A 13,603-nucleotide genomic window follows, 5' to 3' on the forward strand; every position below is an offset into this window, starting at 1 on the left:
TTTGTTGGTATACGTTGCTAGCTCCTGTTGCTGCAGAGTTGCTTTAATTCCTCACTCTTTAACAAGGTGCTGAAAACATAACTCAAAGATTTTGTCCGTATTGACATGATAGCATCAGCTTTTGATCTATTTTCTTTTGAAGTGGTCAGTTGTGTCTTATAACCTACCATGGGGTGTCAAAATGGTATGCAATGGCAATTTATCAGTCTGCTATCAGTTTTTGATTAAATTAAAGTTAGCAATTACATGGATTACATTTTTACTCTAGTTTGACTGAGGCTTTTAACTGTTGGTATAATTCATGACTGATCCATGGTTTCTTGGTGTTTATACCAAGTTCTGATCCTACCATCCAAACGTCGTGGTAAAAATTTAATCTAATCTCACCAGGTAACGTTTTTCCTATATTCTATTATCCAAATTTGGTCATGTGAATGGTAGCCTCAGTTTGCTTTTCTTAGCTGACATACGTGAGACCCAGTGTGGTCATATGATGGTCTTAAATACTCAAACCAACTTGTCTGCCAACGACAAACCATGCAACCTTCAAAGTGATGTAAGTCACTTAATTCCCCATTCCGTTGCTCAGTTTGTACTTCTTCACCATTTATAAATACAGCAATGCATTGAGATATTGCCATGGGATTGGCTGATTAGATGTTCATTTTAACAAGCAGTTGAACAGGTATGCCTAATAATCTGGTCAGCGTAAATTTAGGGGTTGGAATTGCAGGCTTCATGTAGTGTTTATCTCTATGACTACTTAATTCAAAGAAGCTGTTAACTAGTATTTATGAATCACATGTCATAGGGTGAATCTGAAATCCCAGCATACAAAACTCTTATTAAAGTTGTGTTTGCTACTGCCTAGACTACTCCTTTAGGCTCAAAGAACAGTTCAGACTAAATTACTTTTACTTTTTAACATTCATTCGCAGGACTATTAAAGCTGAGGATGGCAAACAAACCAGCCCTGTCCACTGCTAAAGGTGGGGAAGTATATGTACGGAGTGAATTCAGAGATTCCTGCACAATGTTGCATGTTCTCCATGCAAATCAGTTTGAAGGAGAAATTTTTGATCCAGCACTCACTGGGAAGACAGAAGAGAATTTTTACAGAGGGGCCCCACCTCAGTGGTTAAACTTCTACATCAGTGAACAGGCAGAGTCCCTTGGGACTGCTTTTATCAAAAGAGATGGATATGAGAAACTTAGGGAACAAATTCAGAAAAAGAGAACATTTCCAGGGATATCAGCTGTAAAACTGACACACCAACCAGGATGTGGGGGAACTACAATGGCCATGCAGGTGATGTGGGATTTGAGAAAAACCTTCAGGTGTGCTGTTTTAACTGGCTCCACCTCAGACATGGCAAAAGTTGCAAAAGAGGTTGTCCAACTTTTCACAGCAGGCAGTCGAAACGACCAGAACACTGTGCTGTTGTTAGTGGAATGAAAAGAAAATCCTGGAAGATCTCGAAATCAACATTATGATGACAGTTGCTGAGCAGAAGATAGTTACTCGTATGCCTGTAGTCATTTTCCTCAGCTGTGTGAGAAACAATGCACCTCAACAGAGTGACCACGTTGTCCTAAAGAACACACTCTCAGACAATGAGAAGGAAACACTCAATGAGAAGGAAACACTCAATGAGAAGGAAACACTCAATGAGAAGGAAAAATTTTGATAAGAAAAAGGAAGAGCTTCAAAAGAAGTACAAAGATAAATGTGAACAATTTCATGGCTTTAACATAATGCAAAGTAATTTCTCTCAGGACTACGTCAGGGAGGCATGTGCTGCATTAGAAAACAGCAAAAAAACAAATAAACCTCGGAAGACACAGCTTGCTGCCTTCCTGTGCCTGCTGAATGCCTACGTACCAGGGTCATATCTCCTGGAGTCTCAGTGCCTGGACTTCCTCAGACATGAAGACTACGATGACCTTTCACTGGAGGATCAAATGCAGCCTTTCAGTCATCTCATCATCACATTCCAAGAAGATGGAAGAGCTGAGAAAAAGGTCCGCATGGCTCACACTATGATAGCACAATATTGTACTGAACTGTTGGCAAAGGCAGGTGTGACCAGAAGTGACACAACAAGAAACTTCGTGAACAGTTTTTGCAGATATGAGATTCCTCTGTGGTTGCTTGGTTTTGTCAAAGAGATGTTAACCAAAAGAGAAATGAAAAAAGAAGTGGACCCAACTGAAGGCAGAGATGTTAAAGAAGAAAAACCTTTGTTTTCTAAACTTATTCTAGATATGAGAGAGCAGATACAGACATAAAAATGATGGTAAACGTCAGAGTGTGTCAGTTTTAAAAGTGGCCTCAAATACATTTGGTCAAAATCCATTTTTTCCACAAGCTCTTGCTCGTTTTTATTATATAGAACTAAAAGACTACAATCAGGCAGAAATGTGGGCACAGAGAGCAATAGAAAGAGATCCTCAAAACTCTTTTGTTGCTGACACACTTGGCCAAGTCCATAAAAACCACCTAATGAACAATGAGGTTTCTGAACCAAGAGACATTTTGAGACTGGCCAAAAAAGCCATTAAAGCTTTTGAAGATGAAGAAAAACTTGCTGAAGATGAAGATGGACCAGACATGAAAAAACATGGCAATATAAAAGTTTCACCTTTTTATAACTTCAGAGGGCAGTTTGGTTACCTGCAGGTCTGCAAAACTCTGTATGACAAACTTGTCAGTCAAAATGAAACCTGGGAAAAGTTCTCACCAAAAAAGTATCGATGGGTTCTGTCCTCGAATCACTTGGAGACAACAAACTCCAAAGATTCAATGATCTCATATTAAGCCTGCAAGATGACATTGAGAGAAAATGCATGTTTTTGGAAAAATTTCAGACTTACTCAAAGCCTAAAATGGAGAAAGATGATCCTGAATATATATCTAAAGACACCTCAGAGTGCTACCAGAAGTATGTTGGAGACACAACTGCAAAACAACTCATCCAGATGTTTCAGGAGGGAAACCTAGATGACCAGTCTGTGGAAGTGCTGTCATTTCTTGTCAAACAATACACTCAATCAGAGCTCGAAGACATATCTACAAAGTGTAGAGAAATGTGTCCAAGTGCAGATTCAGAGACAACTCTAGTCAACAACATCCTCACACTATTTATAGGGAAAATGCCATCGAGCAAGAAAGACCCACCTGAGCTGCACATGTTCTCCCTCCTCTGGTACTGGGCTGGAAATCAAGGCCGGTGTGATTATGACCTCAGTGAGTTAACTCAGCAAATGTACAAGTCTTATGAAAATACATATAAGAAGTACTTTCGAAACAGATACCTCCTTCCTGTGTTTTTCATTGGGAAAGGTGAAGGTGTGAAGAGAATTGTTCACAGAAATGTTATTGAGAAACATCTGAAAGTGATTGAAGCAGATTGGAGCGACAACTGGAAGAAAGAAGAAATCTTCAGAAATCCTGATGTTCAAGAGCTCCTTCTCAGACTTGATGGAGAAGTAAGAAACTACAAAGTGTATACAAGAGTTGGTGGCAAAGAGATTGAGATGGATGCCAATGTGAGAAACAAAATTTGGAAACCACGCTCAGTTACCTTTTACCTTGGATTCACCATCAGAGGTCCCGTGGCCTTTGACATTCAGCGCAAAACTGCAGACACAGGTAAGAAAGCATAACAGTGAAACTACAGTGAACTGTAGCTGCTTGTTATTAGTTTATAGTTCTATAGTGATCGTGTTTGTATTATGGTCTTGAAGAGATGATTTTTCAGGTTGAAAAATTCTTTTCGAAACACATTTTGTAAAACTACCAGTTTCACCAACATCATGTATTTATTTGCAAAACAACCAGCAAGTCCAGGAAATTACTCTTCTTATGAATAGTGGTACATATAAAATAAAAGTCCTGTCCCCTCGCCATTAGTGTTTTGTTGCTCTTAATAGCAATAGTATATGTTTGGAAGGAAACGTATACCAAACAGACAACTTTTTATATATCAGCAGAAAGACACCTTGGACATTAATGTAACAGCAAGTTCTAAATATTAACATGCAAATATGTTTACTAACACATTATATCTACTAAGATTACAACATCAGCTTGTATACACCTTAGTTTCTGTTGTGGAATAAGATTTTTTTAACATCCATTATTGTGTTTTTCAACTTATTTTATGTTTACTGATTGCCTCAGATCACAGTGTCATGGATCTCAGTGGAACAGCCCTGACCAACGATGTGAAAGACACCATAGATAATGAGGGACATTAAAGTTTGTGCTCAGTTTCCCCATGGGAAGGTGATTCTGAGACTTTTCTTTGTGTTTATGTGTTTACATGTAGGGGCAAAAACGAAAGGAAAGGGCTCTGTAATGTTTAAAACCAATGCAAAAGAAGTATGTGTCATGGTCATTTTTCCTGCTGCCGCAGTTTTAGTCATAAATATATTATTTCTGCTAACACCTTAGATTAAACAACAGACATTCTGATTCATAGAAAAAGTTGAGTTCCTAAAACGTTTTTGCCAAGTGTCTATTTAATACTTTGTTCGTGGATTTGTCACATCTATGTAAGCTTTTATGTAGTGAAGTTTACAAACTTTGTGAAGAAACGTCTCAAATGATTTTTTTACATTGTTGTTTAATTGTTTTAATTGGAAGTTTTAAAAACATGATATTACAGAATTGTTTTGTCATTTATAACATGACACGAGTGAAGCATAACCAATGAAACTGTTTGACATATTTTAGTTGCTGCTTGATGTATTGTACTGTTTTGATTTTTTTTTCTAAAACAGTAGATTTTTGAGATATAAGTTTATTTGTTGTTTTATTTGTGCATTAAAATGCAGTTCCGTGTATGTGCTATTACCTTCATGGATTTATTATGGATTTATGCAATTTTAAAAATAGAAAATAGGGTTTCTTTGTTCTCATTGTGTTGCATTGTGTTGTGGGTTTTTTTTCACATTTTTAATCAGACCTTTGTAGTTTTATCTTTGTTTAAATTAAGATGAGTATTGCTGAATTTATCATTACTCAGTAGGTAATGTTTTGTTTCTGCAGCACAGAATCCATTTGGAAATTTGCATACTCAAATTTGATTATGTGAATCAATATTAAAGTTACATACATAGCCACCTTTGTATAATAATATTGTTTTGCATTAATTTCAAATGTGTTTACTGGCTGTTAGTGAATTGCCAACTATCTCTCAATTTATTTGTCAAAAAACTAAAAAAGAAAGACATAAATTCTGCATTAAATATCAGAAAAACCTAATTTGCTTGAATACTTTTGTCCATGGTGATCCTTCAGTGAAACTATGCCATCTGACAGCATAATAAACATATAGTTGCACTTTGTCTGTTGATTTGAATAAACAGAGTAGCTTGAAAAGGAATCAAACTCTTGGCCTGATTATTTTTTTTATTTGTTTTATTTTTATTTTTGTCAACCACCGTCTGATGCCTATAATTACATGACAATTGTGTATGGGATAGGTATGAATGTGTGTATGAATTTCCACTTTTGGTGCAGCTCTCTGACTGTAAACATAAACATAGAGCTTGTCTGGCATATACTAAATTATCCAAAATATATTATAAACTTCCAAGTACACACGTCTTTGATAAGACGATGCTTGATGTTTAAGAAAATAACATTTACAATATAAGAAGAGATTTAAAGAATTAAATAACACTATTTGGAAAGTAAATGAGGGCTTTATTATCCAGTGGTGACAAAAAAAAACCTTAAGTGAATGTGAACAGTTACAACAGTCATAACTGACCTGAACAGTGTGTGGAAGTAAAAACCTCAAGTCACAATCTACTTCTGCTCTTTTTTATTTGAAAAATTAAAATTTAAAAAAAAAGTTTACAAGGACAGATCGTGCAGAAGAACTGAGCATGATTAAGTGAGCTACAGAATTCAGTAAGGCTATCTGACAATTAGACTCCAGTGACCCATCATAGAAGAATGAGATCCCAGTAGTGAGAGGAGAGCAAAGCACCCCCTGGAGTCTAGATGCTGGTGGCAGTCAAGATGAAGATGAGGAGCCTGGTTGCATGAATGACAGTCTGAAAGACAGAATGACAGAAGACCACTGAGATTTTAAACACAGAGAGCAGAAGGCAGGCAAGAAAATGATTGGACCAGAGTAATGATGTTAGCATTGAGTTTGCAGCCGGATGAGTGATTATAGATGTTCCTTACTGTACTTATGTCACACAGCGGAAATTTGTGTTTTTATGTTTTATCAATCTGTGTATTGGTACATAGTGTTGATTTTATTTGCATGATTTTATAGTGATATTTATATTGCATGTTTGTTTATTGATATTTATACTGCATGGTTTTATCCTCATATTTATATTTGTGTTAATGTTGTACCATGTTCCTTTAACCCACTGTGGACTAAACAGATAATTGTAGGCACCTGTGAGGTGGGGGCGTTCCCCAAGGTGGCCTATCAGCCGCCAGGTTGACCTGTTAAAGGGGATGGTGAGCGCAGAGACAAAAGGAGAGAGGAGTGACGCACGAAGGGTGAGGAGGCGAAAAAGGAACGCGTGCAAGCCCGCACGTGTGTGGAACGAACTGCTGCCTGACTGTGGGGCGCCGCGAGTTGTTCGGCGATCCAGTCCTAACGGCAGGAACGGCAACAGTGGGTGGCGATGGCCTGCAATGCACAACAGGGCAGGGATGCCCCTCTGCCTGCATCTGACGGTGAGACGAGGGAGGCCGTGTTCAGGTGTGGAGTGGGGCGGGACTGTGCGGCGACGCGCTGTCCGGAGGAGACAGGTCTGCGATAGGAGCCTCCTCCCTGGTCTGTTGCTGGCGAGTTTCCCCTTCCCGGAAGAGAAGTTCCTCTCCTGTCTCTTTCAGATAAGGACCATTCGCCCATTTGTGGCTGTGGGATTATGGGACTGTGGGAGGGTAATTTTAGTATATGGAAAACATGTTTTAGCCTTGTTTTAATAGTGTATAGTTATTTCTGCCGGCAGGGTTTTTAGCGGGTTGCAACACTACTTTTATTGTATACGGGGAATTTTATCTTGTATTTGTGACTCTGGCTGTGTTTTTTTTTTTTTTATGGAAATAAATGGTGTTTGAAGCCAGCTTAGTTTCTGTGCCCTGAGCGCTGACCCGCCCACTCCCCTTTTTCGCTTGTATGTATACCAGACGTGGTGGTGAAGATTTAGGTCCACCAGTCTTAGCGGCTACACTTAACATAGCTCATTATTTTAATCTAGGCTAAGTAGAAATATGTGGAGCTCAGCTCCCAGCATGCTGGGTGAGGACTGTGTGATGAGGGTAACGTTTTGCCACTGCACTCACAGATGTGAACATTATACCTGGATCAGTTACACAGGTCAAAGTTGCTAAAACATCAGAAATACCTGAAAGGTTTCTTATTAAATAAACCTGTTGTTGGTTCACTGTAAATTTGGTTACATCCTGAGCTCTAGAGCCTACATCAAAACACTAATATCATAAATGAAACATTCTTTAATCCAACAGAGCCGCTGGTCCATTGAGTGGATGTCATGCTTTGACTCTCCTTCTATGCAACGTAGGATTAAGCTGTATGGTTGATATGTATTTATGTGTAAATGTGTTAGTAATGTTTCTTTAAAAGTTGGCTCTGACTGTTTTCATGAAGCTTTAAACTAATTTTTAACCTCTGCTGGTACTGAAAAGCATGCATGTTAATTTGATACCTATAGACGAGGCAAAGCATAACATCCACACAATAGACCAGCTGGCCTATTATACAGTTTGCTGTGATATCAGGTTGCATTTTCTTTATGAGGCACTATATTCACAACCCCCCTTGAATTACTAAGGTTTTTTGAAGTTTCACTTTTTCCACAAACTCTCGCTGTTTTATTATATTGAAATTTGGGCTAAAGGAAGCAAAGCGGAGGGCTCATTGAAGTTCATTTGTTGCAGATACACTAGGCCAAGTCCATAAGAGCCACCTGGAGAACACAACCATTTCTGCCAGATCAAGAGAAATTTTGAGACTGGCCCAGAGGGGATTGAAGCTTTTGAAGATGAAGAAAAACCTGCTAAAAATGAACATGTCAAAGGCAAACAAGAAAGTGCTGCTTGGTTACCTATGGTATGACCATCTTATCAGACAATGAACAACAATGAACTTTGGAAGAAAGTTTTCACCAAAAACGTGTGACTGGACTCTGTCCTGAAATCCCCCAGAGATGAGAAACTTTTCATGTTTATGGAGCTAGTAAACAGCCTCAGAGATATGGTTATGAAAAAATTAGAATTTTTTTGACAGTTTCAGATTTTGTTTTGAAAAAAGATGATTCATCCTACATTTCACAAAAAAAAACAACCATCAGAATGTCTGCAAAAGGTATGTTGTGCCAAGCCAAATGATCACATCCAGAAAGCCTTCCACAAACTTAAACAAAACCTGTCTGTCACTTCTCCGGGAGTACTTTCATGTCTCGAAAGATGGACTAAATCAGACACCAAGGACATTGAACTATGTCAACATAAAGACTCTGTTGTACATGTCTTACCCAGCTACATTCAGGCCAATATCATGCTGATTAATATAAAAGAAACGTTTGGGTTTCTCCCTGAAAGCAGATGAGTTTTTATTGAGATATTTTAATGAGTTTACGTATGACTTTATATCTCATCAAATAATAAGAATAAGAATAATCAGATACATTTTTTGTTTTTACACACACAAAAAATAGAAGCTTTAATGTCAAAAACATCACTGATTCATATCCTGGCGCCTCTCGTTGGCTGGAAGCAGCAAGTACGCCACCTGTCGAAACAGGCGTGAAACACACAACAACGTCGGAGTTTGTTGTGGTCACGTGACCTGGGTGTTTTCTATCGCACTTTGGAACAGGGTTTTGAAACATCTGTGCCTCGGTGACTCAATACCAATGACCGTAGATACTCAATACGGTATCGAAACGTCAATATTGAGCTTCCCGTCGGCAGCACATAACGGTTTTGAAACCCTTTATTCAGGCTTGGATATGCGCATGCGTAGGAGGGTTTTACATGGTCGATCGAAGCACGCGCTTGTGAGTCCTCATTACACACAAATCATTGTACACGTTTGTAAATCATCATATCGTTATATCGTTCTCGTTCGTAACACTTAACTTTATCTCTATATGAACTTGAATAACAGGTTAACTCAACCACAAGCGCGAACTAGTGACGGAAAGAATAATCTTCCGTCATGAACGCGTTCATAGTGAAACGTCAGTATTTCCTGTTGTGATGAACGTTTCCTTATCAAATGAACTTATGAATACAATACCGCTTTGAAGAAGTGCGCGTAATGTTTGAATATAGGGCAAAATTAACACATACCACCTATTTTATTATTTGTGTTGGATAAATTTGCAAATTTCCACTCTTTGGCTTCTAATTGTGCAATATTTGACTTGTTTATCGACTGAACGAGTCAAGTGTAGCCCCTGCCTTAAAAAAAAAAAAAAAAATTTAAGCAAGAAGGAAATGCGCCTGGGATTGTTTTAAAACTGCTCTGACGTTAAAAGTGTAGAGGTGTCCATGTTTGTAAGGGATTATCTCTTCCTGCTTTGGGTGTGTCTACTACCGCCTGGGTTACAGTACACATCCACGGTCCCAGTGCTTGAACGCATGGCCTAATAGCAGATCGCTAGAGCTGTCCGCGACATTTTAAAGAAGGTAAGATAAATCCCGTTAAGATCTGAAAGTTTTTGTTGAAGTTAATGTTTGGTCCTTTACATGGAGAAGGCTATATATGTGTGTACTCCACCAGCAATGAAATGGCTATTTAAATATATCACATTCCATAAAGTGAATGTAAGAGCTTAATTTACAAATAGTTTAAGCTAAGACATAAGACTAAAAATGTTTGTGTTTTGTTTTTACATTCATTACCATGAAGTAAAGTGAAAGTGTGAAGATGGCAAACAGACCAGCCCTGTCCACTGCTGAAGGTGGAGAAGCAGATGCAAGGAGTAAAATCAGTGATTCCTTCTCATTTTTGGATGTCCTCCATGCCAATCAGTTTGAAGGAGAGTTTGTTGAACCTCAACACGCTGAGCAAGTGGAGGAAAACTTTTACAGAGGGGCCCCACCGAACTGGTTAAACTTCTATATCAGTGAACAAGCAGTGTCAGATGGCAATGCAACTCCTTTTATCAAACGAGATGGATATGAAACCCTTAAAGAACAAATTCACCTGAGAAGAAAAGGCCCTGGGACATCAACAATTAAACTGTTTCATCAACAAGGATGTGGGGGAACCACACTAGCTATGCAGGTGCTGTGGGACTTGAGGAAAACCTTCAGATGTGCTGTTTTGACAGGCTCAACATTAGATATCACAAAAGTTGCGCAACATGTGGTCAGCCTTTTTACAGCAGGTAGCCATGGCCACCAGAAAACGGTACTGTTGTTACTAAATGATGAGTTCATATTGGACATCCTCCAGGACACGATTATGGAAGAGATTGCTGAACAGGATATAGAAATTGATTTGCCTGTAGTAATTTTACTGAACTGTGTGAGAAGCAGTGACGGGATTATCCACCAAAAGGCGCGTTCTTATGAACTGAAACAAAAGTTCAAGACGAAAATGAGAAAATCTATTATTCTCAAAAAAGCTCTCTCAGACAGAGAGCAAGCAGACTTTGATATGAAAAAAGAAGAGCTTGGCAGAAGATTTGGTGATCGGTGCAAGCAGTTTCATGGTTTTAACATTCTGCAGTCTAATTTCTCTCAAGCCTACATCAGGAACGCATGTGCTACATTAGAACATATCAAAAGAACAAATAAGCCACTGAAGATGCAGCTTGCTGCCTTCCTGTGTCTGCTGAACGCCTACGTACCAGGTTCATATCTCCTGGAGTCTCAGTGCCTGGACTTCCTCAGAAGAGACAAGTTTGGTCACCTTTCACTGGAGGATCAAATGCAGCCTTTCAGTCATCTGATCGTCACCTTCCAACAAGGTGAAAGATCTGAAAAAAAGGTTCGCATGGCTCACAATATGATAGCTCAGTGTTGTACTGAACTGTTGGCTAATGCGGGTGTGACCAGAAGTGACACAACAAGACACTTCTTGAACAGTTTTTGCAGAAGTTATGTTCCTCCATATTTACTTGGGTTTATCAAAGACATGCTAAATAAAAGAGAAATTACGGTAATAGAGGACCCAACTCATGGCATTAAAGAATGGAAAGAAAAGTTTTCCAGACTGATTCAAGATATTACAAAGAGAGAAGATGAGGGCAACAGTCTGTCAATTTTGATCATGGCCTCAAATAAGTTCTATGAAGTTTCACTTTTTCCACAGACTCTTGCTCGTTTTTATTATATTCAACTAGAAGACTACTACAATGCAGAAATCTGGGCAAAAGAAGCAAAGCGGAGGGCTCCTTGGAGTTCATTTGTTGCAGATACACTAGGCCAAGTCCATAAGAGCCACCTAAAGAAGATGCCCGTTTATACCAGACCAAGTGAAATTTTGCAACTGGCCCAAAAAGCCATTGAAGCTTTTGAAGATGAAGAAAAACTTGCTAAAAATGAACATGCAAAGGGTAAACAAGGAGATGGGAATGTAAAAGTCTTGCGTGCTTTAAACACCAGAGGGCTGTTTGGTTATCTGGAAGTTTGCAGCCTGTTGTATGACCATCTTATCAGACATGATGAACTTTGGAAGCAAGTTCTCACAAGAACCGTGTCACTGGACTCTGTCCTGAAATCCACCGGAGATAGGAACATTGTCAGGTTTAAGGAGCTAATAAACAGCCTCAGAGATTTGGTTGAGAAAAGATTTGAATTTTTTGACACGTTTTTAACTTATTCATATTCTGTTGTTAAAAGAGACGATTCATTCTACATTTCCAGAAAGACAATAGAATGCTACAAAAAGTATGTTGGAGACGCAGAACCAAATGATCAACTCCAGAAAACCTTCCACAAACTTAAACAGAAACTGGCTGTCACTTCTCCGGGAGTACTTTCATGTCTTGAAAGATGCACTAGATCAGACACCAAGGACATTGCTGTATGGTGGAAAGAAATCTGCCAACACAAACATTCTGCTACACATGCCTTACTCAACTACGTTCTGGCCAATATCATGCTGATAAATCTGAAAGAACCTCCGTCCAGCTCCGACTACCAAAGCAGCTTTACAGATAAAATGCCATTGGCTCCTGAGATGCAACCCCGAGTTTCACATGTTAGCTCTGCTGTTGTGTTGGCCTACAGATGGTGAAGACGAATGTGGAAGGCTTTCTGGAGTTGATCATTTGGTTCTGCGTCTCCAACATACTTTTTGTAGCATTCTATTGTCTTTCTGGAAATGTAGAATGAATCGTCTCTTTTAACAACAGAATATGAATACGTTAAAAACGTGTCAAAAAATTCAAATCTTTTCTCAACCAAATCTCTGAGGCTGTTTATTAGCTCCTTAAACCTGACAATGTTCCTATCTCCAGTGGATTTCAGGACAGAGTCCAGTGACACGGTTCTTGTGAGAACTTGCTTCCAAAGTTCATCATGTCTGATAAGATGGTCATACAACAGGCTGCAAACTTCCAGATAACCAAACAGCCCTCTGGTGTTTAAAGCACGCAAGACTTTTACATTCCCATCTCCTTGTTTACCCTTTGCATGTTCATTTTTAGCAAGTTTTTCTTCATCTTCAAAAGCTTCAATGGCTTTTTGGGCCAGTGTCAAAATTTCGCTTGGTCTGGTATAAACGGGCATCTTCTTTAGGTGGCTCTTATGGACTTGGCCTAGTGTATCTGCAACAAATGAACTCCAAGGAGCCCTCCGCTTTGCTTCTTTTGCCCAGATTTCTGCATTGTAGTAGTCTTCTAGTTGAATATAATAAAAACGAGCAAGAGTCTGTGGAAAAAGTGAAACTTCATAAAACTTATTTGAGGCCATGATCAAAATTGACAGACTGTTGCCCTCATCTTCTCTCTTTGTGATATCTTGAATCAGTCTGGAAAACTTTTCTTTCCATTCTTTAATGCCATGAGTTGGGTCCTCTATTACCGTAATTTCTCTTTTATTTAGCATGTCTTTGATAAACCCAAGTAAATATGGAGGAACATAACTTCTGCAAAAACTGTTCAAGAAGTGTCTTGTTGTGTCACTTCTGGTCACACCCGCATTAGCCAACAGTTCAGTACAACACTGAGCTATCATATTGTGAGCCATGCGAACCTTTTTTTCAGATCTTTCACCTTGTTGGAAGGTGACGATCAGATGACTGAAAGGCTGCATTTGATCCTCCAGTGAAAGGTGACCAAACTTGTCTCTTCTGAGGAAGTCCAGGCACTGAGACTCCAGGAGATATGAACCTGGTACGTAGGCGTTCAGCAGACACAGGAAGGCAGCAAGCTGCATCTTCAGTGGCTTATTTGTTCTTTTGATATGTTCTAATGTAGCACATGCGTTCCTGATGTAGGCTTGAGAGAAATTAGACTGCAGAATGTTAAAACCATGAAACTGCTTGCACCGATCACCAAATCTTCTGCCAAGCTCTTCTTTTTTCATATCAAAGTCTGCTTGCTCTCTGTCTGAGAGAGCTTTTTTGAGAATAATAGATTT

The 13,603-nt window shown here is 39.0% G+C and overlaps 3 protein-coding genes across 4 annotated transcripts; all 3 read left to right on the plus strand.

Annotated features, from left to right (window-relative positions):
• Positions 1-951: 951 nt before the first annotated feature.
• On the plus strand, positions 952-2,289 carry LOC121813374 (sterile alpha motif domain-containing protein 9-like). Its single transcript, XM_042217098.1, has 2 exons — positions 952-1,635; positions 1,691-2,289. The coding sequence occupies exons 1-2, from the start codon at positions 1,491-1,493 to the stop codon at positions 2,287-2,289; spliced, it is 744 nt and encodes a 247-aa protein (XP_042073032.1). The 5' UTR covers positions 952-1,490.
• Positions 2,288-5,269, plus strand: LOC121811859 (sterile alpha motif domain-containing protein 9-like). Its single transcript, XM_042217101.1, has 2 exons — positions 2,288-3,652; positions 4,184-5,269. The coding sequence occupies exons 1-2, from the start codon at positions 2,755-2,757 to the stop codon at positions 4,258-4,260; spliced, it is 975 nt and encodes a 324-aa protein (XP_042073035.1). The 5' UTR covers positions 2,288-2,754; the 3' UTR covers positions 4,261-5,269.
• Positions 5,270-8,866: 3,597 nt separating this feature from the next.
• Positions 8,867-12,265, plus strand: LOC121813375 (sterile alpha motif domain-containing protein 9-like; the record flags this gene model as incomplete). 2 transcript variants are annotated; one of them, XM_042217100.1, is given in 3 exon segments in its annotated part: positions 8,867-9,063; positions 9,620-9,697; positions 9,921-12,265. In XM_042217100.1, a coding segment is annotated over 1 exon segment (2,319 nt). In that variant the 5' UTR covers positions 8,867-9,063; positions 9,620-9,697; positions 9,921-9,938.
• Positions 12,266-13,603: the final 1,338 nt, after the last annotated feature.

The sequence above is a fragment of the Haplochromis burtoni genome, unplaced genomic scaffold (assembly GCF_018398535.1).
Source record: "Haplochromis burtoni strain Fernald_Lab_line unplaced genomic scaffold, NCSU_Asbu1 Contig_1593, whole genome shotgun sequence".
Taxonomy (NCBI): domain Eukaryota; kingdom Metazoa; phylum Chordata; class Actinopteri; order Cichliformes; family Cichlidae; genus Haplochromis; species Haplochromis burtoni.